Source organism: Geotrypetes seraphini, chromosome 3, assembly GCF_902459505.1.
Source record: "Geotrypetes seraphini chromosome 3, aGeoSer1.1, whole genome shotgun sequence".
Taxonomy (NCBI): Eukaryota; Metazoa; Chordata; class Amphibia; order Gymnophiona; family Dermophiidae; genus Geotrypetes; species Geotrypetes seraphini.
The window spans coordinates 125,758,109-125,781,782 of record NC_047086.1 but is presented as its reverse complement, the minus strand read 5'-3'; the positions used below and the strand labels follow the sequence as shown (position 1 = coordinate 125,781,782).

Sequence of the window (23,674 nt, the reverse complement as noted above, 5' to 3'; positions counted from 1 at the left end):
CATTAGGGATTTCTATTCCGCAATTACCTTGCAGTTCAAGGCGGATTACAAAAGAATTATCTAAGATGTATTACAACAAGAACTTACAAAAAAAAAAAAAATTGGTCATTTTCAAAGAGAGTAAGAAATGGGTAAGGTTAATTGTTTGGGGTAGTTGGCTTTAGTGAGAGGTGGAGTTTGAAACTTGCGGTATTTCTTTTTTCAGAGTTTTTTTTGAAGAGTATGGTCTTTATTTCTTTTCTAAAAGTCTTGTGGTCGAGGGATGCCGTCAGTAGATTGGCGATTTGGTTGTCTAGTTTAGCTGTTTGAGTGGCCAGGATGCCATCATATAGTTTTTTCCGTTTGACCTCCTTAATTGGAGGGTATGAGAATGGGGTGTGAGTTTTCCTATGTCTGGTTGCAGTGTTGTGGATGAGGCGGTTATTCAGGTATGTACCAGTTGTAATTAATACTTACGAATAAGAGGGGTTGCCGAAAAGTTCTCAGCCCAACCAAGAAGGGAACGATGTGGAACCATGAAACTTACAAGTTATTTCACTTATTTACCCCCTAAGTTCAACACACTTGGCACATCGTGTCTGAAATTTCTGTAACACTTCCCATAAAAATACTCTGTCTGGTCACTGAAATACTTCTCCACTGCTGCAATCACCTCTGAATCACTCGAAAATCGTCGTCCTTTCAAACTCTTTTTAAGGTTTGGAAACAAATTAGTCAGATGGAGCAAGATCTGGCGAGTAGGATGGATTATATGCATTGAAACCTCAACTGTGTCAAAATATCCATAGTTTTGCCAGCCTTGTGAGCAGGTGCATAGTCTTACAAAAATAACTCCATTCTGCAGCTTCCCTCTCCTTTTTTCTTTCAATGTCTCCTTTAAATTAATAGTATGTTACAGTAATATTCTACATTAACTGTTTGGCTACTTGGAAGATAGTCATTACAACACCTTCCTGATCCCAAAACACTGTGGTCATAACCTTTCCTATTGACTTTTGGGTCTTGAATTTCCATGGCCTTGGAGAACCTGACTGCCAACATTGCATGGATTACTGTTTTGCTCAGGACCATAGTGGTGAAACCATGGTTTCAATAGTAACTAATCGTTCCAAAAAGTTAGCACCAGCTCGCTGAAAATACTGTAGAATCAACTTGATAAAACATCATCTCTCATCAGCAGTCAAACATTTGGGCATCCACTTGGCCGATAGCTTCTGCATACCCAGCTGCTTGTGGATCATCTACCCAACACGTTCCCTGGACATCTGTAGTGTCTCAGCAACTGTTTTAGCCAACATTTGCCAATCTGTCAAAATCAGGTCAAGGACATGATCAACAATTTCAAGAGTTGACACCATTTGAGACCCCTCAGACTTTGCTGCATCTTCGGTCTCCAAATCTCCATGCTGAAAGTTTACATGCCACTTCTTCGCTGTGGAGTATGATGGGCATTTGTCACTCAATTTTTGCAATATACATTCATGGATTTCCTTTGGAGTTTACTTCTGCAGGAATAGGAACTGGCACTTTCATAGTTTATTAAAATTTAATTAAACGCTTTACATAAAATTCAAAGCTTTGTACTGTAAAAATTTTAAATTTTAATTAGGAAACAAACTAGAAATAATAAACAGTCATACGAGACAAACAAATTTGGAGGGGAGGAGGACAAGAAAACAAAAGGGAAGAACTACAATTTATGAGAAAAGAGAACATAAATGGATGGAAACAGTAGGGCATGACAAGTTAAGGATTGCAAGAAAGAGAGAAAAAATAAAAATAAAGATTATTTAAAAAGGATAAATCAGTTGTAGGAATCTTTAAAAAGAAAGCATTTTAAACTACTCTTGAATTTATTCATGTTTTGTTCTGTTCTGATGTATAGAGGGAAAGAGTTCCAAATTGAAGGAGTAGTGACCGAAAAGAAAGAACCCCGACAAGTGCCAATTATTTTTAGTGATGGAACATTAAGAGTATGTTGTGAGGCAGATCTTAGGGTTCGGGGGGATCATATAGTATTAGAAGTCTGTCTATGAAAGTAGGAACACTAGTCTGTAGCATTTTGAAAGTTAAAAGAGCAATTTTATAAGGGATCCGATGAGGGATGGGTAACCAGTGTGCGTTCATAAGCAAAGGGGTAACATTTTTTTGAGCTTGTGATAATTTTTATTGCCGGCTTTGAATAAGTTGAAGCCGCCTTATATCCTTTTGACATATCCCTTTATATAATGAATTACAGTAGTCGATTTTTGATATGATGAGCGAATGAATTAGGATATTAAGAGAATTAGTGTCTAGGAAAGGGACCAAAGATCTTATCATCCTGAGCTTATAATAGCAGTTTATGACCAGAGAGCTCATTTGGGGTCGAAATGTGCGTCTTGTTATCGATAATACCTAAGATTTTTGTTGTTAAAGCAGATTCAAGAGAGGTATTGTCAATGTTAATTGGTGAGACCAGCTGTAAGCCTTCTTTCCAAGGAAAAAGAACTATACTTGTTTTAGTAAGGCTTAGAGATAGCATATTTGAGTTTAGCCAGTCATGAATTTTGAGTAATTTAAGATTAATGGAAGTAATTTTGTTTAAGTTAGAGGGATCAAGGGTATGCAGAAGTTGAATGTCATCAGCATAAGCATAAACTGAAAAACCAATTGACTGGCAGAGGGTTAATAACGGGGCGAGGTAGATATTAAATAGTAAAGGGGATAATATGGAACCTTGTGGGATGCCGAAGTTAGTATTAAATGGCTTAGAGTCAGAGTGATTAGGTGTACTGTAGAAGTTCTGTCGGAGAAATAAGATTTAAACCATTCGAATACTTGGGTTAGAGATTCCAATTGAGGTGAGTCTGAGAAGTAGAAGCTGGTGGTCGATTCTATCGAAAGCTGCTGTGAGATCCAATGAAATAAGAAGCACAGACTTATGTTGGTAAAGATTATAATGAATGGTTGTAGTGAGTCTTAGAAGAGAATGTTCAGTGGAATGGTTACTACGAAAGCCCGTTTGGTTGGGATGCAAAATTTGTGTTTTATCAACAAAGTCAGAAAGCTGGTTGAAAACAATTTTTTCCATTAGTTTAGCAAGAAACAGAAGATTTGCACTTGGATGGTAATTTGAACAATCCATGGAATTGTTTTTTGGATTTTTAATAACGGGGTAGAGTAGAATGTTTCCAATCTGCTGGTAAAGTGGATGTAGTAAGGCTTTTGTGGATGATTTGAAGAATATAGGGGCCAAAGATAGAGAAGTGACGTTTTAAGATGAATGGTGGAAGTGGCTCTAAACCAGGTAACTCAAAGTCCTTCCTTGAGGGCCGCAATCCAGTCGGGTTTTCAGGATTTCCTCAATGAATATGCATTGAAAACAGTGCATGCACATAGATCTCATGCATATTCATTGGGGAAATCCTGAAAACCCAACTCGATTGCGGCCCTCAAGGAGGGACTTTGAGACCCCTGCTCTAAACTGAATCCTTTAGTATTAATGGAATGCATCTTTCAAAGATGGTAAAAAGAAGTTAGAACAGGTGGCAGATAAAGAATTGCTTTTTTCCCCTTCAATAGAGGAGGGATCAGTTACTCCATCAGCAGGGGAGCTGGAGGTTTTACATATGATCTTTTCCCTTATTAGGTTGATTTTCTTCTGAAAGAAGTCAGCTAAGCTTTGAGCTGAAGGTAATTCATCTTTAGAAATGACTGGTTTGTGTTTGAAATGAGTTAAATTTTTAAGAATGGATAAGAGAGCCGATGAGTTTTTTGCTTTGGTAATTTGTTTGATGTAATATTTTTTCTTTTCTACATTAAGTGTGACGATAGTACTGTAAATGTTCCTTATATTTATCAAAGTTGGATTTGGAAGGATTGGAATGCCAAGGATAATGAACGCATTTGTTGTTTTAAAAGAAGTAAAGATGGATTAAACCAAGGGTTAAGAAGTTTTTAGGATAGATAATATGAGTAACAATTGCTGCAAAAGTATCCAAAAGGGAACAACAGGCATCGTTCCAAATTCTTAATTGTTCATTTGAGGCTACTGTAACAAAATCTTCATCATTAATAGTGAAGGAGTTAAGGATTCATTCAGATTGTGAAAATCTCTTGTGGAAAGTTTTAGGTATTTGGGGACCAGCTGGAGGAGACTGTAGGGTGCAAGATGAAAAGATAAAGCTATGGTCAGATCAGGCAACCTGGTATATGTCAGGGGTGGAAAAATTCAGAATTTGGTCTGTAGGAACAAAAATCATATCTAGTGTGTGACCTTTTGCATGAGTTGGGCCGGAGGTTAGGGCTGCAAAGTTAAGATCTTGCAAGTGGGTAAGGAAATCTGAGGTTAGAGGGTTGTTTGGGTCATCAAAATGAATATTAAAGTCTCCTAATACAAGTGGAAATTGAGAAACTGTAGAAAAATCTGAAATAAAGGATAATACCTGAGTGACCATAGTCTGATTAATTGGTGGAGGAATATACAATAGCAATAAGTCTATGGTTGGATTAGTGCTGATTTTAAGATATATAGTCTCAAGAGAGCATTTAGTTGGTGAGATATCAGCAACTACTGAGAGGGAAGTTTTGAAAATAACTGCGAGTCCACCCCCTTCTTACCTGAGCGATGGTTGAAGCAATAGTTATAGCCAGGAGGCCTCATCTCCTTTGTTTAGCCAGGTTTCCACAATGCAAAGATCCAAGGAGTAGTTGATTATAAGGTCCTTAATGATATGGTGTTTGGTGCGTAGTGATCTGGCGTTCGGAGGAAGGAAAAGTAGAACCATTGTGTGAAGAGTTGAGAGAGATATTGGTTAAGTTCGAGGGATTAGAAGTGGCTGAATTAACTTTGGCTATTAGCCTGTGACCCCTCAAGACCGGGATCTGTTTAGTACTGAATTCCATGAGGTAATGGTTGTGACAATCAAGTAGAAAGAACAAAAGGATAAGTGAAGAAAAGTGGAATTTAACTGAGACTTTTGTAGAGAATATCTTTGATGGACTACTAGGTAGTGTTTGAGATGAGACAAAACAGAGGTAATCTGGATAACACGCAAAGTTGCGCACAAACTTTGCAAATTAAAACACTCTTTTCAGCTACAGTGGAAAAATAACATTCAGAATTTAGGAAGTTGGCTGGGCTGAGAACTTTTCAGCACCCCCTTGTACCTGATTAGATTGTGAACTACTCAGATAGGTGGTATATCAAATAAGAAATAAACTTGGAAATTTGTTTTGCCCATTCTGTACATTAAGTCACCATACAGAATGATCAAGAATCACTTTTGCAGTTTAAGAGATGCTTTTAAACATATAAACAAATAACTGACACACCCCATCTTCTAGTAAATTTCCACTACCTGCTAAGTGACTGTGCAGCACCTCAGAATACCTCACACTACTAAAGCTTAGCAGTGGTGCCCAAAAAATATGACTTCACACTCGCAGTGCCTATAAATACTTGCCTTGTGATTACTGAGGTTATACTGCAGAGCTAAGTCCTGCCGACTTCCAGACAACTGAAATAAGAATTTTAGAAGTTAATAAAATATAATCCTGTTGTTTCATGCAATGTTTTAGCCTGAGCCAGATTTCCTTTCAAATAAAAGAAAAATAAATTTACCCCAAAACTTAATCTAGCTAGAGCATGAAAGAACAGAACCATCTGAATTAAAGAAAGGTTTATACAAATCTTTCAGTGGAACTACAAATACTTCTATTTCTCTTACAAATCCACCGACCGATTCAAAATATATACAAACATTCAGAATAAGGATGATATTCAAAAGCTATATGCTCCTAACTTTGGGAATTTACTAGAACATCTCCTAAACTGAAGCTTAAAATATTGTTAAACTCCTACATTTAAGGACCCTAAAAGTGGGTGCCAATAGGGGAAGATTAAGCATGGGAGAAAAAGAAAGGCACTTGAATTGATTTTTAGCCTTATGTACCTAAGAAAAAAATCTGGTCTTACCTGCTAACTTTCTTTCCTTGAGTCGTCTCAGACCAGTCTAGAATGTTTGGGTTGTGTCCAAGTTCCGAGGTATAAAAGGTTTGCATATAGGTCTGGCCCAGCAGTATCTTAATAAAGCAGCAAATGTTGAACATACTAACCACTAGAAAAACTCAGCGTTCTAGGAGGGATTTTAGCAAGTTGCTCTCTATATAGTCCCTACTTCGGAAACCATTCAGACACACTGGTCTTTCCTTTAAAAAACAAGTTGAATGTAATGACATCATAAAAATTACAGTTTAGGCCACAAGAATGGGTTTATATAATGATTTTAATAGGCTCAAGGAAAGAAAATCAGTATATCAAGACCAGTTTTCCTTTCTTTTTATCCCACTAGATCAGACAAGAATGTAGCAAAGCAATCTTTAAATTGGGCAGGATGAAAGGTTTCTGTGCCCTACAAATATAAGACTTGCTATACTGGGAAAGACCAAAAACCCATCAAACCCAGTATCCTTTTTCCAACAATGGCCAACTCAGAATACAAGTACCTAGCAAGATCCTAAATGGTAAAACAGATTTTATGTTGCTTATGCTAGGAATAAGCCGTGGATTTTCTCAAGTCCAACGGCTTATGAACTTTTCTTTTAGGAAAATATCCAAACCTTTTTTAAATTCCAGAGTTTAATTACATGTTGAGCGAAGAAATATTTTCTCTGGTTTGTTTTAAATCTACTAGTTAGTAGCTCCATTGCATGCCCCCTAGACCTAGACTTTTTGTAAGAGTTAACAAGTGATTCACATTTACCCGTTCCACTCCATTCAGTATTTTATAGACCTCCATCATATCTTCCCTGAGCTGTCTCTTCTCCAAGCTGAACTGTTTTAGCCTCTTTAACCTTTCCTCATAGGGAATTTGTCCCATCCCCTTTATCATTTTTATTCACCCTTCACTGTACCTTTTCTAATTCTGTTATATCTTTTTTGAGACCAAAATTGCATACAATATTCAAGGGCATTATAACATTTTCATCCTTGTTTTCCATTCCTTTCCTGACAATTCCTAACATTCTATTTACTTTCTTAGCTGCCGCTGCACACTGAGCTGCGTATTAACGATGACACCTAGATCCTTTTTCCTGGGCGGTGACTCCTAATATGGAACCCTACATCCTATAGCTATCGTTTGGATTCATCTTTCCTACATGCATCAATTTGCACTTGCTCATATTAAATGTTATCTACCATTTGGATGCTGATATTACTGCTGCACCAAAGGCAGCATCTTCTCTAGTCTTATCATTCAATCTGTAGAAATTTGTAAATGAATGCAAAGACCACCAAATGATGGCTTTATAAATCTCCAAAGAGGAAATTGTGCTTCTATTCCTGATGCTGCTATGCTCCTGATTGAATGAGCTTTAGCCCAAGAGGAGGATCTTGATCTTAACAGGTCAAACTAATCGCCTCCACTAGAAAATCTGTTTTTCAGTTGCGGGTCTGGTGCTTTGGAATGGTCTATCCGGAGCAATACGCTTCTGTAACAATGTAACATTCCAGGAACATGCTCGTAATCCAAAATGCTCGTTTATCAAAGCGAGTTTCCCCATAGGAAATAATAGAAACTCGCTTTGATACGTTCCCACCCTCCACCCCCGAGGCCAGCAGCGCTGTTCCCCCCCCCCTGCGAGAATCGGCATTGCTCCCCCCGAAGGCCCCCCCCGCGATTCGGCACCCCCCGCCGCCATCGGGCACCCCCTCCGCCGCGACCTGAGGTCCCCCCAGCCCACCCGAACCCTCTTCTTACTTTGACGTAGCCTCCGCACCTGCACCAGCATGTCCTGTGCTGTGCTGTACTGTGCCGGTGCCCGAAAATTTGCCTCCGGTGCTGGGCCTTGAGCACGTGCGCATGCTCAAGGCCCAAGAGTTCACATTGGACGTGAACTCTCAGGCCTTGAGCATGCGCACATGCTCAAGGCCCAGCACCAGAGGCAGATTTTCGGGCACCGGCACAGCACAGTACAGCACAGGACATGCTGGTGCAGGTGCGGAGGCTACATCAAAGTAAGAAGAGGGTTCGGGTGGGTTGGGGGGACCTCAGGTTGCGGCGGGGGGGGGGGGTGCTCACAAATCGAGGCGCGCTCCGTTTACGAGGCACCAAGTTTGCAAATGTTTTGCTCGTCTTGCAAAACACTCGCAAACCGGTGCACTCGTAAACCGAGGTACCACTGTACTGCTATTTAGAAAATTACTTATGGCTCATTTTTTTTGTCTTAGCTTTTAGCTATCCCTCTGACATCCAATAAAATGTTTGAGAATGACTACAATTTTTTGTTGAACAATGTAAACAGAACTGATTGATGTTTGTAATGTATTGGAAAATGTATAGTGAAATTTGACCTCTACTATGTATATTTACTTGTAAGCCGCTTAGGAGATAAGTGGATAATAAGTTCTTTAAATAAATAAATAAAAATAATCGCTTCTTTCTATCACTGAGCAATCTTCATTTTTGTAGCAGCTTTCACCCTTTCTAGGTCTGCAAACATGAAAAAGTGAGCTGACTTGAATTTCATTTGTAATTTCTAAATACTGGAACAACACTCTATAAACATCCAAAAGTTTTAGCATCTCAGACTCTTCCCTCTAAATTTCTTGATGGAAAGCTGAAAGCTCTAGGATCTGGCTAATATAAAAGGCCAAACTCAAAGTCTATAGAAATACCCCTGCATCCTTTAAAAAGTTGCCCCCTATATAATTTAAAGTTCACTAACTCAGATTTTGTACATAAAAAAACATATGTATATACAACTATGAAATACAAAACACACTAAGCCTAAAACATACCAAATACAAAAATATGAGCAATTATTTGAAAGCTGTGGCTAGCTCAATTTTTTATATGTAGTCCAATTTACATAATCTATTCTAGACTTTTTGAATGCCTAACGTTGCATATGAATTGACCCAGAAGTGAACTTACTGTAATAAGTATCACTTCCATACTGAATTCTCTACCTGTCCTTTCCTTGTTTATTTCCAGAGAAGATCCTGATGTAGTCAAGATTAGGGATACTCACCCGATTTACATTAGGTGAGCTGAGGCTCCTCCTCTTCAGTTTTCCTTTTCCTGTTAACTGCTCTTTTACAGAAACCTCCTATAAACCAGACCACATATTAAAATTTTTAGAAATGCCTGTGTCTCAGGATTAAACTATTGATCAGAAAGAATTACCAGTTTTATTCATCACTAGTACAACTCCAAGGACCATGTTATATTTTCAAAAATAGGAAAGAAAAGCACCAAGGACCATCCAGATTTGGGGCCCAGAATAAATTTAATCTTATTTCCTGAATCTGGATGTTTCTTTGTGCTTGGTTTCCTGTGTATGTTGTACTTCAACCCTCTCTTACTCTATGCAATATTTTCAAAAATAACACAACCTTTTCAAGTCTTTTTTATTGATCCAGCATACAAATTATGCAAACATAGTGCTGTGGTCAAATCTGAATAAAATTAAGAAAAGTATTGTTTTAAATTAATGCACAAGCAAGTATTGGAATCAGTTGTCAAAGAATGTGATCAAAGCTAATAGTGTAGTTTAGTTTAAAAGACGACTAAATACATTTATCAAAACCAGATTCAAAAATAATTATTGAAAATATTACTATACCAACTTTAGTTAATTCACAACAAAGTTACTGATAATATAAAAGGGACATAAAATCAAAACAAATCAAGCAGAAAACTAGAGATAGAGGGTAAGGGAGGATGATTGGATCTGGCTGGGAAGACAGTAGTCAGCAGGGGCGAGGGGAAGACAATAGAGAAAAAGTAAAGGATATAACGAAAATAGGAAGATAGCTTCAATTTAGCTCTTCATTTACTTTAAGATCAACGTTGTGCTGCCAAAAGAGAGGATCAAACAGGTTTTAGAGAACATCACAGCACAGAACTATCACTAGTTGGTTTAACTACATCCATTCATTATTTTCTTGACCATCACAAAACTACTTTATTAATTTCACTAGATCTTTCCGCAGCTTTTGATACAATTGATCATAAACTTCTCATAAATCGACTTCAATCTATTGGGATCACGGATCAAATTCTTTCTTGGTTTAATTCTTATTTTACAGATCGCTCTTCTTCTGTTTTCTTTAAAGAATCTATATCTAATCCTATTTCATCCACTTTCGGTGTTCCTCAAGGGTCTATTCTTTCTCCTCTACTATTTAATATCTTTCTAGCACCACTCCTTACATTGTGCCAATCTATAGGTCTTCAAGTTTTCGGATACGCTGACGATATTCAGCTGTTACACCCTGTAGATACGGATAATATTTCAGAAATACATGAGATTAGTAAGAAACTCGATCAAGTTCAAGATTGGCTAAATACTAATAAATTGGCCCTTAATATAAAAAAAACAAATTTGATGATTTTTCCTTGGAAGGAAAATCCCACACTTGTCACCCCTATTACTATAAGAAATATCCCTTTACAGATAGTCAATAAAACGAAAATATTAGGAGTAATTGTTGATTCCAAATTAAACTTTCATGACCATATAAGTTATATTGTTAAAACTTCATTCTACAGATTACGACAAATTAGATCCATTTCAAAATTTCTGAATGCACAATCTTTAAACATTCTTATCCACTCATTAGTCATATCAAAAATAGATTATTGTAATTCTCTTTTTAGAGGTATTGCATTAAATGAAATCAAACGTTTACAAATTATACAGAATGTCTCTATAAAACTTATTACAAAATCTAAAAAATTTGATCATGTTACTCCCCTACTTGAAAAGGCACATTGGCTACCTGTCATCCATAGAATAACTTATAAAATCTGTTTACTTACATTTAAAACACTATTATATAAGACTCCTGCTTTTATTCATAAACTTTTAATACCTTACCATCCAACTAGAACATTAAGATCTACTGATCAAAATCTATTAACAGTACCTTCATTGAAGTTGATTAATACAAGACGACAATTTATATTTTCTGTAACAGCCCCTCAAACCTGGAATGCTCTTCCAATTTTTATACGAAACGATCAAGATTTGGTAAAATTTAAATCACTATTAAAAACATTTCTTTTTAATGATGCTTTTAATTCCTGATTTTTTATTTATTATTTTTCCTAATGTGTTTTCCTATGTTTAATCTTTTATATAACGAATGTATTTCATAACCCTATTTTTACCCAATGTAGTTTAATAAGTTTTAACCTTTGTAAGCATTGTAAATCCCAAAGTTTGGTTTGTCTGTTTGTTTGCTCTCTTTTAACTAAATTTGATTTGTACATCGCTTTGAATTAGAGAAAGCGATTAATCAAGAATAAATAAAAAACTTGAAACTTGAAACTTGAACTTGATCTTATGATCAAACCTAGGAGAACTATAGATGAATTAGACAGCTGTATTCTATATACATTGTAAATGTTTCAAATGGTCATGAAAGTCAAGATGGTTGCAGGACTGTTTGCTCCACATTTCAACTTTCTTTTCCTCTATAATTATTTCTAGCTATTATAGGCAAATGCAAAAGGAAAGCCCATGTCTTTACCTCCTGTGTCTGGCCCAATTTATTCTTTCAGGCAGTACCTAATGGATTCATGTGCCCCTGGCTTGAGCCACCACGGGAAGCAGAAGCTACCATGAGCTCTCCTGGGCAGGTCATCTCACTAAGCCTGAAAGTGGCATTATTGCCAGCACAGCTGCTGTTTGTCAGCTCTCCATCTGCCTCCACAGAAGCTGATCTTCTACTGAAGATGTCAGACTAACAGCAGTTAGAGGGAGATGAAACATTAGTGCAGTTTTCTGAACTTACTGCTAGCTTCAACTAAAGGTGGTGTGGAGCAAGTGGAAGACTCACTCGCCTCAGAAGATGTGGTAGTGAGGGGTTCAGAGACACCAGGAACAATGGGAGTAAAGTTGACTGGATCAAAAGGTTTGCCTTTATCAAAATTCTTAGTCAATCAACTGGCTACAATTAACTTTGATGTTATCTGGGATGCTATAGTGGAGTTGGGGAAAGAAAGGATACCACAAGTGAATAGTCTAGCTCTAGCCCAAGAAATTTGCTAACTGGAACAAAAGATACAGTAGCTCTTGGATTGATTCAGATTGTAACCAAGTTAAATGAAGTTAAAAAAAGATATTGAGAAAGCTCAAAGGGTGAAGAATGGCTTGATTAGAGCTAAAGTGGACAATTTGGAAAACATTTCTCAATCATGGAACTTAAGGTTCTTGAACTTTCTTAAATTACCTTTGAATAACACCACAGGAAATGCATAAGCAATATGTATGGAGATATTAGGAATTTTTCCCACTTTAGTGTCAATTGTTCATGCATATTATCTTCCTACTGGACAAAAGCAGATTCAAAATCTGGGAGAGCCATCTTTGGAATTGGATACCTTGAATGTTGCTGCTCTTCCTGAATATTCTGACTCTGAAAATGCTACATCTACTCTTACCTCTTACTAATCAATGAACCCATTCCTCTCTGCTTTGGTAAATACTGTATACTTCTGGAAAATGTATATACTTACTTCTGAGGACACCATTAGAGACTGATTCCATAGCTACACTGTACACTCGTCCCTATTTCTTAGGCCATCACACCCTGCCCCACATCCCAACCTTTCCTATGCTCACATTACTTTTATATACCTATTAATCACCCTCAGCAGCTTATGCTGACAAGTTAAAATCATCACTAATTCAGGCTCCTACTATCAAACCTTTTATCAGGTGACCTTATTACTGCTAATTCATATTAACCTCTCCGCTACATCCACCCTTCATACTAAGCAGACCTTACAATACACTGGCAGACTCCTCCTCCTGGATAACCCCAGGTATCATTTCCCTCTCCTAGTCTACAGCTTCATTATACCTTCTTTTCTTATTACTGACCTTACCCAATCTGTCCATCCACACCAAAACACTACAATTCTCAAGCCCATTTTGCCTACTTTTTGAATTCACCACCTCACTATGCTTTCTATCACCCACCTTCTTCATAGTTCTAAGGCTTCAACAGTTTCTCCCCCTCATTCAACCCTCCCCATCCTAACTACATCTTGCCTGCATCACCATTGTTGTACCACCCCTGCTCTGCTCCGTACTCTTCTACTCCTCCTTTTGCTCACTGCTGGGGACATCAACCCCAATCCTGGCCCTCCTAGTCAACTCACACCCTAATCATGCAGATCACACTTCTCCAACCTTATTTCTGTTCCCCTCCTCTCCCCTTCTTCTCTACCTTCTTCATGCACCCTGTGAAATGCCTGCTCTATCATCAAGACTGCTTACGTTCATGACCTCTTCATCTCTCATTCTTTCTACCTGCTTGTACTAACTGAAACCTAGCTCTGCTCTGAAAACTCTGTTTCAATTGCTGCCCTATCTTATGGAGGTTACCACTTCACCAACATACCTTTCCCAGTAGGTCACAGAGGAGGGGTTGGCCTGCTACTCTCACCATTCTTTAGATTTCAACCTCTTCACCTACCTCAGTCTCACTGCTTTTCCTCCTTTGAAGTCCACCCTGCCCCTATATTTGCTCCCTTTCCTTTCTGAATAGCGGTCATTTATTGACCTTCTGACAAATTCCTGCTTTCTTTTCTCACTGACCTTGACTAATGGCTCTCTGTCTTCCTCAAACCTTCGTCTCCTTCCCTTATCCTTGGTAATTTTAACATTCACACCAAGGACATCTCTGACTCCTATACTTCAAAGTTTCTTGCTCTAATATCCTCATTCAATCTTCAGTTGTTCTCCACTACCCCCATATACGAGAGTGCCTTGATCTTGTCTTTTTCTCTAATTCCTCAATTCTGCCACTCTGACCATCAACAGATAACTTTCACAACTCAACACCCTTCCCCTCAGACACAACCGATCCTCATCAATACATTCAGGAATCTTCAGGCTATTGACTAGTGCAAACTCTCTGCCATGGTCTCCCCTCCCCAATACTATGCTATGTAAATCTGTCAATAAAGCAATCTCTTCTTATAATACTATTATCAACTCTACTTTTGACATCCTTGCTCTGCCCATTTCATATCCTGTAAGGCATGTCAAACCCCAGGCCTGGCTGACCTCTAAGATCCGCTACTTATGTTCCTGTGCACGAACTGCGGAACATCACTGGCTGAAATCCCATGCTCATGCCAACTTTGTTCACTACAAATTCCTGCTGACCTCCTTCCAATCTGCCCTTTCTCTTGCAAAAAAAAAGTCTACTATGCCTTCTTTACTGATTCTCTTGGATCCAGCCCTCTCCGTCACTTTACTATGATCAACAATCTACTCAAAGTGCCCTCACTTCTAACTCCTCCTTCACTTTCTCCCCAGACCATGGCTGAATACTTCCACAACAATGTTCACAAGATTAACCTTGAGTTCTCAACCAAAATGCCACTGCCTCTCCCTACTCCTGTTCACCCCGCTAATCCATGCTACCTTTTCTTCCTTCTCAGAATCACGGAGTAATCTGACATCATCTTTCCTTCTCCAAACACATTATCTGTTCCTTGATTCCATCCCCATCCGTCTACTGATCACCATTTCTCCTATGGTTATTCCTGCTATCTGCCATGTCCTCAACCTATCGCTCTCTACTGTGACAGTACCCAATGCCTTCAAACATGCTATAGTTATGCCACTCCTCAAAAAACCATCACTGGACCTTACCTGCTCCTCCGATTATCGCCCTATCTCCCTCCAAACCTTTCTATCTAAGCTACTTGATTTTCTTTTGTTTCGCGCTATTCTCGACCCCCTTCAATTGGGCTTTTGCCCTCTCCATTCAATGTCCTTGTTTCCTCAGCCTCCTTGATCTATCTGCATTTGACACTGTAGATCACCATCTTTTCATCGATATGCTATCCACACTTGGATTCTGTTAACTCATGGTTCTTTTCCTATCTTTCTTGTCACATTTTTAGCATATTCTCTGGTGGATCCTCCAGTGCTTCCAGTCCTCTATTGGTCATCATACTTCAGGGCTCAGTCCTTGGAGTTCTTCTTTTCTCCATCTATACTTCCTCCCTTGGCGCTCTTAATAGAAACATGATGGCAGATAAATGCCAAATGACTCATCTAGTCAGCCCATCTGCAGTAACCATTATCTCTTTCTCTCTCCAAGAGATCCCACGTGCCTATCCCAGGCCCTTTTAAATTCAGATACAGTGTCTGTCGCCACCACCCCTTCTGGGAGACTGTTCCATGCATGTACCACCCTTTCTGTAAAAAAAGTATTTCCTTAATAGAAACATGATGGCAGATAAAGGCCAAATGGCCCATCTAGTCTGCCCATCTGCAATAATCTCCTTCCATGGCTTCCAGTACCATCTTTATGCTGACAATGAGCAAATCCACCTCTCTACAACCAAAATTTCAACAGGAATCCAGAAACTGCTATCTGGATGTCTCATCACCATCTAAAATTAAACACAGCCAAGAATGAACTCCTTATCTCTTCTCCTAAACCTGCCTCTCCCCTTCCTCCATTCTCTATTTCAGTAGATAACACACTCATCCTCTTGTCGGCTCACAACCTCGGTGTCATCTTTATGTTTATTGGAAGCTTCTTTACTGCTACTAATGACTGGGGAGTCAATTCAGAGCGATTTGCATGAGCTTTGGTACAGTATATCTTACCTATTTATATCATCTATGTATACATACTGTTATAGTTTCTGTATATCATATATTCATCTTTGTATTATTCGTGAGTTCACCCTTTCATGTTCCAAGTGGGTAGCAGCCTGCTGTTTCTTCCATGTTGCTATTCCCCCTTATTTGCTAAAGTGTTGTTTGAAGATTATCATCTTTATTCCTTTCTTGAACTTTTTGGTGCCCTTTTCTAGTTTTAATTCCCTCAGGAGTTCTCCCACGTAGGGGCCATCACGGAGAACATTCTTTTCCTGATGCTTTTGTATTGGTGTTTCTGAAGGAGGGTATTTCCAGGCTTCAGTGTAGGGTACAACATGGTTTATGGTTGTTTGTTTGGTTTGCTAGGTATTGTGGTTCTGAAAGATGAATGATTTTGTATGTCAGCAAAATGATCTTGAATTTCACCGTTTTTAATTGGGAGCCTGTGTAACTCTTACAGTAACAGGGTGGCACTCGTCTGCTTCAATTTTCCCAGCAGAAATCTAGCTGCAGTGTTTTGTACTATTTGGATCTGCCTGATCATGTACTTTGGGATGCCAAGCAGGATTGCATTGCATTAATCAAAGATTGAGAATACCAGGGATATCACTACATTGGACATTGCTTAATGGGTTAGGTAGGGTTTTTAGTACTCCGATCCAGCAGAGATTGCCATAAGCATTTTTCATGATGCGTTGGATAATAGTAGTAATAATGAATGGTTGTTTAAAATGTATTATCAGCATTGTGACAAATTGTTTTTGAATTATAAGGTTAATGTGTTTCCTAATGTTTCTAAAATAAATAAATAAAAAAAATCCAAACCTCAGAAAAAGAAGAAAGCAGTTTCTCCTTATGAGACCATGTGTACATTCTTTTTGATACTTAATTATATACTTACAGGGAAATTTTAATCTATAAGATATATATTTTTATCCAACTCATTTGACCAACTTCCTGGTGTCTAAAAAAAAGCCTCGTTTGTTAGAACATAAGAATTGTCAGTGGTCCATCATGTCCAGCAGTCTGCTCACGCGGCGGCCCTTGGTCAAAGACCAGTGCCCTGAGACTAGCCCTACCTGCGTACGCTCTAGTTCAGCAGGAACTTGTCTAACTTTGTCTTGAATCCCTGGCGGGTGTTTTCCCCTATGACGGACTCCGGAAGGGCGTTCAGTTTTCTACCACTCTCTGAGTGAAGAAGAACTTCCTTACGTTTGTACGGAATCTATCCCTTTTCAATTTTAGAGAGTGCCCTCTCGTTCTCCCTACCTTGGAGAGGGTGAACAACCTGCCCTTATCTACTAAGTCTATTCCCTTCAGTACCTTGAATATTTCGATCATGTCCCCTCTCAATCTCCTTTGTTCGAGGGAGAAAAAGCACAGTTTCTCCAATCTTTCACTGTACGGCAACTCCTCCAGCCCCTTAACCATCTTAGTCGCTCTTCTCTGGACCCTTTCGAGTAGTACCGTGTCCTTCTTCATGTACGGTGACCAGTGCTGGACGCAGTACTCCATGTGAGGGCGCACCATGTCCCGGTACAGCGGCATGATAACCTTCTCCGATCTGTTCGTGATCCCCTTCTTTATCATTCCTAGCATTCTGTTCGCCCTTTTCGCTGCCACCGCACATTGCGTAGACGGCTTCATCGACTTCTCGATCGTAACTCCCAAGTCTCTCTCCAGGGAGGTCTCTCCAAGTACCGCCCCGGACATCCTGTATTCGTGCGTGAGATTTTTGTTACCTACATGCATCACTTTACACCTCTCGTGGGTGCTATAGGAAATGATGAATGAATCTCTCACATATAGTGATATTGAATTCTGGAAGACATGGCTCTGTGCTTTTCTTATATTTTTGTGTTATTACTTGTTGACATAGCCTTTATCTGTTGTCATTTTCTCTGTTTCTATAACTTGTGCCCTCCCCTCTTAGTTGAGGACCACAGCTGCATTTACTGATGTTGTTTTTCTTTTTTCCCTTTTGTTTGATGATATATGTACAATTCTAGCTTTTCTGTTCAAGAAAGATTTCTTGAATGTTGATTTGAATTTGCTCATAAATTAAAAAAAAAGTTATCTGGGTGTCTCTGATATACCAGGAAAAGGCCCATGGACCAATTTTCAGGAGCTAACTCCATGCCAATGGACTCATACCACTAGAACTGTGGGCTGTTCCGTGGAGAGCAAGGCCTGAAAGACACATCCTGTTTCACCAGTCCAACCTGCACCATGTGCTGGATCTAGAAAAATACTAATTCCAGGCTGCATCTTTCCTTATGCAAGTGATGAAACCTGGGTAAAGCTTCTCTGCCTCCATCTACTGACAGGGCAAAATAATGTTTGTTTGGATTATCCTAGCAAGATGAAAACAAATCTATGTTGTTTTATTAAATTACATTTCTGTACTGCAGCATGCATCAAGTGCAGGTTTATATGCAGAAAGGCATGATCCAAACTGAAATTACATTACCATTGTTAGCAGCAGAATGGAAAAAGACTGCACAGGACTGAAAACCAAGCCAACTCCTCCCTCAAGATAACGATCCCTGTAGAACATTGGCAAGGCAGTGTTGAGGTTTGCACTGCTGCTGCCTGCACTATAGATAAATGTAGCACTGGTGTCGGGCACTGTTCAAGCTCACTAAATTCAAAGGACAAGGAAGAAAATCAGAATTGGGTATTCTAAATATATTGCACTAACAAACCTGGCGCAGACGATCCAGAGTGAGAATGTTCTCTACTGCCAGCACACTCCGCAGATACTTCTCAATATATGCTGCAGAATCGGCTGATTCTGCATTTTCCACATTTGCTGCCATATTTGCCAATGCTTCTCTATCTTCAGCTCCCTGAGCATCCTGCAAGGAAAGAAAAACAATTTGGCAATTATCTTGACTATAAAATTGTATCTACAGTTGCAAGTCTACATCCCCTTCCAATATGTTCACATTTTGTTGCCTTATAGCTTGGAAGAAAAAGGCTTTAAAATGGTGTTCGTTCCATATATCGACATAGTTTACCCCACAACAGCTAAGTAAAAAATATACTCCAGAAATCCCTAGAAAATGGAATGGTTTAGTTGGATAAGTTAAAAACAAACAAAACCCCCCCACAAAGAAAACTGCAGACAGCTGTACAAAGAAGCAGGCTGAATTTATTAAACCAAAATCATGAATGCGGTTAATGTTACCACCTTGAACCAAACCAAAGGACCCGACACGGTGCGTGTTTCAGTAAACATGCCTTCATCAGGTAGATAAGGTATCAGATAAAACCGCAGACAAAAAACCCCATAAAACTCAGCCTGTGCGTGAAAGCAGCAATAGCAAGACGATCACTTGGGTACTCCGCACAGACTGAGTTTTTTTGTCTGCAGTTTTATCCGATACCTTATCCACCTGGGACCCCTGATGAAGGCGTGTTTACCGAAACACGGACCGTGTCGGGTCCTTTGGTTTGGTTCAAGGTGGTAACATTAACCGCATTCATGATTTTGGTTTAATAAATTTAGCCTGCTTCTTTGTACAGCTGTCTGCAGTTTTCTTTGTTTGTTTGCATCTTGCTCACTGCAGGCTGTGTTGGTTTCCTCCCTTTGTTGTTTGCTTTGCTTTTTAGTTGGATAAGTATCCACCTGCCTGTAGCAATGCTCAGTACTTAAGTTCTGGTGTAACCAATCACTTTCAAAAACACACACCAATTGAACTGGCTCCACCTGAATTAAATTTTACTGATTCACATAGTTACAAGATTCATTCTGTAGTATCTGCTGTCTCTCTCCTTTGGGTAATACATTTCAAAGCAAAAGCATAACCATGAGTACTAAAGAGGTTGTGAAAACTTTAGTATTGTACCCATCCCCTGGTATGTGAAAAGGCACATACCAGGGGATGGGTACAGTATTAAAGTAATTGCAAAGGCCATTCTTTGGAACACAATCAGGACAATTAAGATTAAGAAGTGAAAGACCTGTCTAAATCTGGCGATCCATCCAAACTGTATAATGAAGCCACAAAAGACTAAAGGCAGAAATCAAGAAACCAATGGAAACTTTGAAAAAGCTACATACTTCCATGGTCAAGACTGGTCCCAATATGCATTTGATAATGTCCCAAGCAGTCCACAAATCTGGCCTGTAGGGTACGGTAGCAAGAAGGAAGCCATTTGAATCGTGTTCAAAATATGAAAAACAAACACTCAGAACATACTCTATCCACATGGTCTGACTAAACAAAAATAATACTGTTTGGCTTGAATGCAAAGCACTGTGGCACAAAACTGAACATAGAACATCTCCAGAAAATGCCAGGCCCACTGAGGAGCATGGTGGTGGCAACATTATGTTATGAGGGTTTCTTATTAGCAGATATTTATCAGGACAGATAGGACAATGAGTGGAAAAAAAATCAAGAAATTTCTCAAGGAAAATCTACTGCCCCTGAAACTGGCACAGAAGTTCACCTTTCAGCATAACTCAAAGCACACAGCCAAAGTTACAAAAGCTACAAGGTGAATGTCCTTGATTCAAGCCAATTGAAAATCTGAGCCATGATTTAAAGATTGCTGTGAAACAATCTCCCCAAAGGAACATACCAGAGATTGGACCGGTTTGTAAAAACGTATGATCTAATGATGACATATCTAGGTGTGCAAAAAAATTGATGGATACCTCTCTCAGACTTACAGCTCACCAAAGTGTTACCACAAAGTATTAACTGAGTGGGGTGAAAATTTACTGAATTGCTGAATTTCAATGTTTTCGTTTGGATATATACTTTGCCCATGCACAGATGGAGCAAAGGAACTAAAAATCCTAAGGAAGCCAACAAACAAACAAAACAGTATCAGAAATACCGTAATTACAATTATAAAAACCTGGACAGAGCCATGTTTCAGCTTGTATGCCTGTCAATAGGGTAAAATGAAACATGGCTGTGTCGTATCTTTTAATTGTAATTCCCCCTCCACTCCTCCCCCCCCCCCCGAGTTTGTAGTAAGGTGTTTATCATCTACTGTCTTCCCTGGGCTTTTTGGCTCCATCACTTGCATGTCTGTGATCGGCAAAGTTTGCCTCCTCTTCTTGTTGTTCTCTATATGCTTTGTCTACCAATTAAAACTTTTCCCTGAAAGATATTGAGAATGTTGTGTTGGTGATTGGATGATGACTGGAAAAACATCATTTAAAATGCATGCAAGTCTGATGCACTGATATAAGAAGTGTGAAAACATTCAATAGGCTATAAATTTTCAAAAACCATTGCACCAACCTCTTGGCCTCTGCTTTTCACTTTAGTTCAGTACATACAGTATTCAGGGTTAGGTTAAAGACTTACCCATCTAACAACTGGTCTACACAGAGTAGGAAAACAAAAAAATTGACCCAATAACTCCACAGTAGAGAAAAGTATGACCAAAACAAAAGACTCTGTGGAGATTTGATGTTTCTGATTTGGAATTTATTAAAAATTATCCTTGATAATCCACATAAAAATCTAAAGACATATAGGACCCAATCCACTAGAAACGTGGGACCCAACACAGTCCATGTTTCGACAAAGATGTCTTCCTGAGGGATTCCTATTATCGATAAACAAAAACTCGTGGATTATCTACTGATCCATTTGCTGCGTAAAGCTCCTGTCACCGAATGGATACACAAAACAGCAACATATGTCCTAGAAGAACTGAATCCATCATGCATCTATGAATTCCATCCTTCCTCTCTGTAGTAGGTTTTTTTTTTCATTCACCCCTTTAACATAGGCTGAGTGATATTTGGAAGAAAAACTGCAGTTGCTTCATAAACTGTAGCCCTTCTTCAACTGACCAGCTAAGAATTACCATTAGAAGATTAAACTGTCTCTGGCAGTCATAACTTATGGGAACAGCAACATTAATGCAATATTCAAACTTGGATTTTATCCAATAGCATAAAGAGGTAATCTTAGCTTTTAACATGCCAAACAAAAACAATTTTAAACAATCAGAGATGAAGGAAAGCTAATACTCTGGCTATATTCATACTAGAAAATAATATATCCTCACATTCCCCCTCTTTTACTACAGCCGGTAGTGCAGACTGGTGTGGTAAATGCTCTGATGCCCATAGGAACTGAATGGGCGTTGGAGCATTTGCTGCATAGTACTTGGCTGCACAGCTTTGCAAAAAGGAGGTCATCATTAAAAAAATAAAATAAAAAGGAAAACAATTGAAATGAAAAGCCATTTTGCTTACTAGTGCTGCTATAAAGAAAGATTAGGTTTTTACCTCGGTAATCTACTTTCTTGTAGATGTCTAGTGGTCTTGAATGCTACAGTCTTCTATCTGAACCAGCAAGTTGCTTGCAGAAAACTGTCAATCATGTTTTCTAACTCTATTTCCTTTCTAGGGAGCTGCTCCTGACCCCTTAGTTTATACAAAAGCAATCAATCAGCAGTGTAATAAGACATAATAGTAAGGAAGGACAGAAATGGGAAAAATCCCCACACCACAATTCTGTTCTTCTCTGTAACAAAGGAAAGAACATTATTACATCCAAACTTGTGCAACCAGCACTAGTTATATATAGAGCTCGTAGCTACTCACATGATCTGCTACCAAGCAGAGGCTTAAGCCAGACAATATAGTGATGTGTACCTATGCATCGTCTTTCTTTCTTTTTTTAATCACCCTCTAGGCTCCTTTGAGAAATTAGAAAATAATTCAAATCCTAATGGAGAAGGCAGGCAAAGGCCGACACAGGGTGGGGCTTCAGGACCACTAGACACATCTATAAGAAAGAAGATTATAAGGTAAGAACCTAATTTTTCTTTCTAGTGCAATGTGCCTAGTGTCCTGAATGCTAGAATATACCAAAGCAGTCCCTAGAGTCTAGGGTGGGCCCGCTGAGCCTGACTTCAAAACAGAGGACCTGAAAGCGGTGTCTTTCCTGGCTGTTACATTCACCCTATAGAACCTGGTAAAGGTATAAAGGATAGACTATGTAGCTGCTCTACAAATCTCCTCAGGCGAGACAGCTTTAGTCTCTGCCAAAGAGGCAGCAACCCCTCTAGTGGAGTGTGCTTTCAACATGATCGGTGGCTGTTCACCAAAGCCCACATATGCGGAGCAAATGACCATTTTAATCCATCTGGAAATCAAGGCTTTGGATGTCAGCCTCCCTTTTCTTGGCATGACTGGTCAGAACAAAAAGGTGGTCCCGATAGGTGAAACTCATTGGTAACTTCGAGGTACCGAAGAAGCACTTGCTTGACATCCTACAAATACAACATTTTATATTTTTTCTTGGAGCCCCATATGGCAAAAAGCAGGCAAATGGACTTCCAGATTGATGTGGAAGGCCGAGACTATTTTTGGTAAGCAAACAGAACTGCGTGTAGGGAGAGCCCAGCTTCTGTAATCCTAAGGAACGGCTCCCTGCAGGAAAGAACTTGCAACTCAGAAACTTGTCTCGCTGACAATCACCACCAGGAACACCATCTTGACTGTAAGAGCCAAAAGGACAGCCTTCCGTAAGGGTTCATACAGAGCACTACCAAGCCCTTGCAACCAGATGTTAAGGTTCCAGGAAGGGAAAAGGAAACGCACTGGAGGGTGCAATCGCAAAGCCCCTTTAATGAACCGATCGACATTAGGGTGAGAGCCAAGGAGCCTCTTTCCTCCCCGAGCTTAGAAACAGGAAAGTGGCGTAGATGAAATTTAAGAATCCACTATAAGCTAAGTGGTTTACATTAATTTTAAGGATAAAGTAAAAATAGGTTAAAAAAACTAGAAAATAAAGAAAAAATTGAAGCTAACAGCTATTAAAAAATTTCAATAAATGAATGGACTGACGAAGACTCTAGCAGCCAGTAGCATGAAATGTCTGGCTGCACTCTGAAGGTCCATATAAAAATCCTTCACATATGTAGCTGCTATATCTAAGCGGCGAACATAAAGCTACTACATAAAGTGTGATAAGGTTTCAGCCTTTGTAATTAGTACTTTTCATGTGTGGATATATCATCATTTCAAAGCCAGCTTTAACTATTTTACCAAGAGAGGTAAGCT

The 23,674-nt window shown here is 39.0% G+C and overlaps 1 protein-coding gene across 3 annotated transcripts in view; it reads right to left on the bottom strand.

Annotated features, from left to right (window-relative positions):
* KIF13B (kinesin family member 13B) overlaps positions 1-23,674 on the bottom strand; it is a 485,412-nt gene that overhangs the window by 110,768 nt on the left and 350,970 nt on the right. For all 3 annotated transcript variants that reach the window (XM_033935468.1, XM_033935467.1, XM_033935469.1), the window contains exons 33-35: positions 18,333-18,485; positions 9,019-9,096; positions 5,448-5,501 (exon numbers count right to left, since the gene is read on the bottom strand). In XM_033935468.1, the coding sequence (XP_033791359.1) occupies positions 5,448-5,501; positions 9,019-9,096; positions 18,333-18,485 (285 nt within the window). The remainder of the gene's footprint in view (positions 1-5,447; positions 5,502-9,018; positions 9,097-18,332; positions 18,486-23,674) is intronic.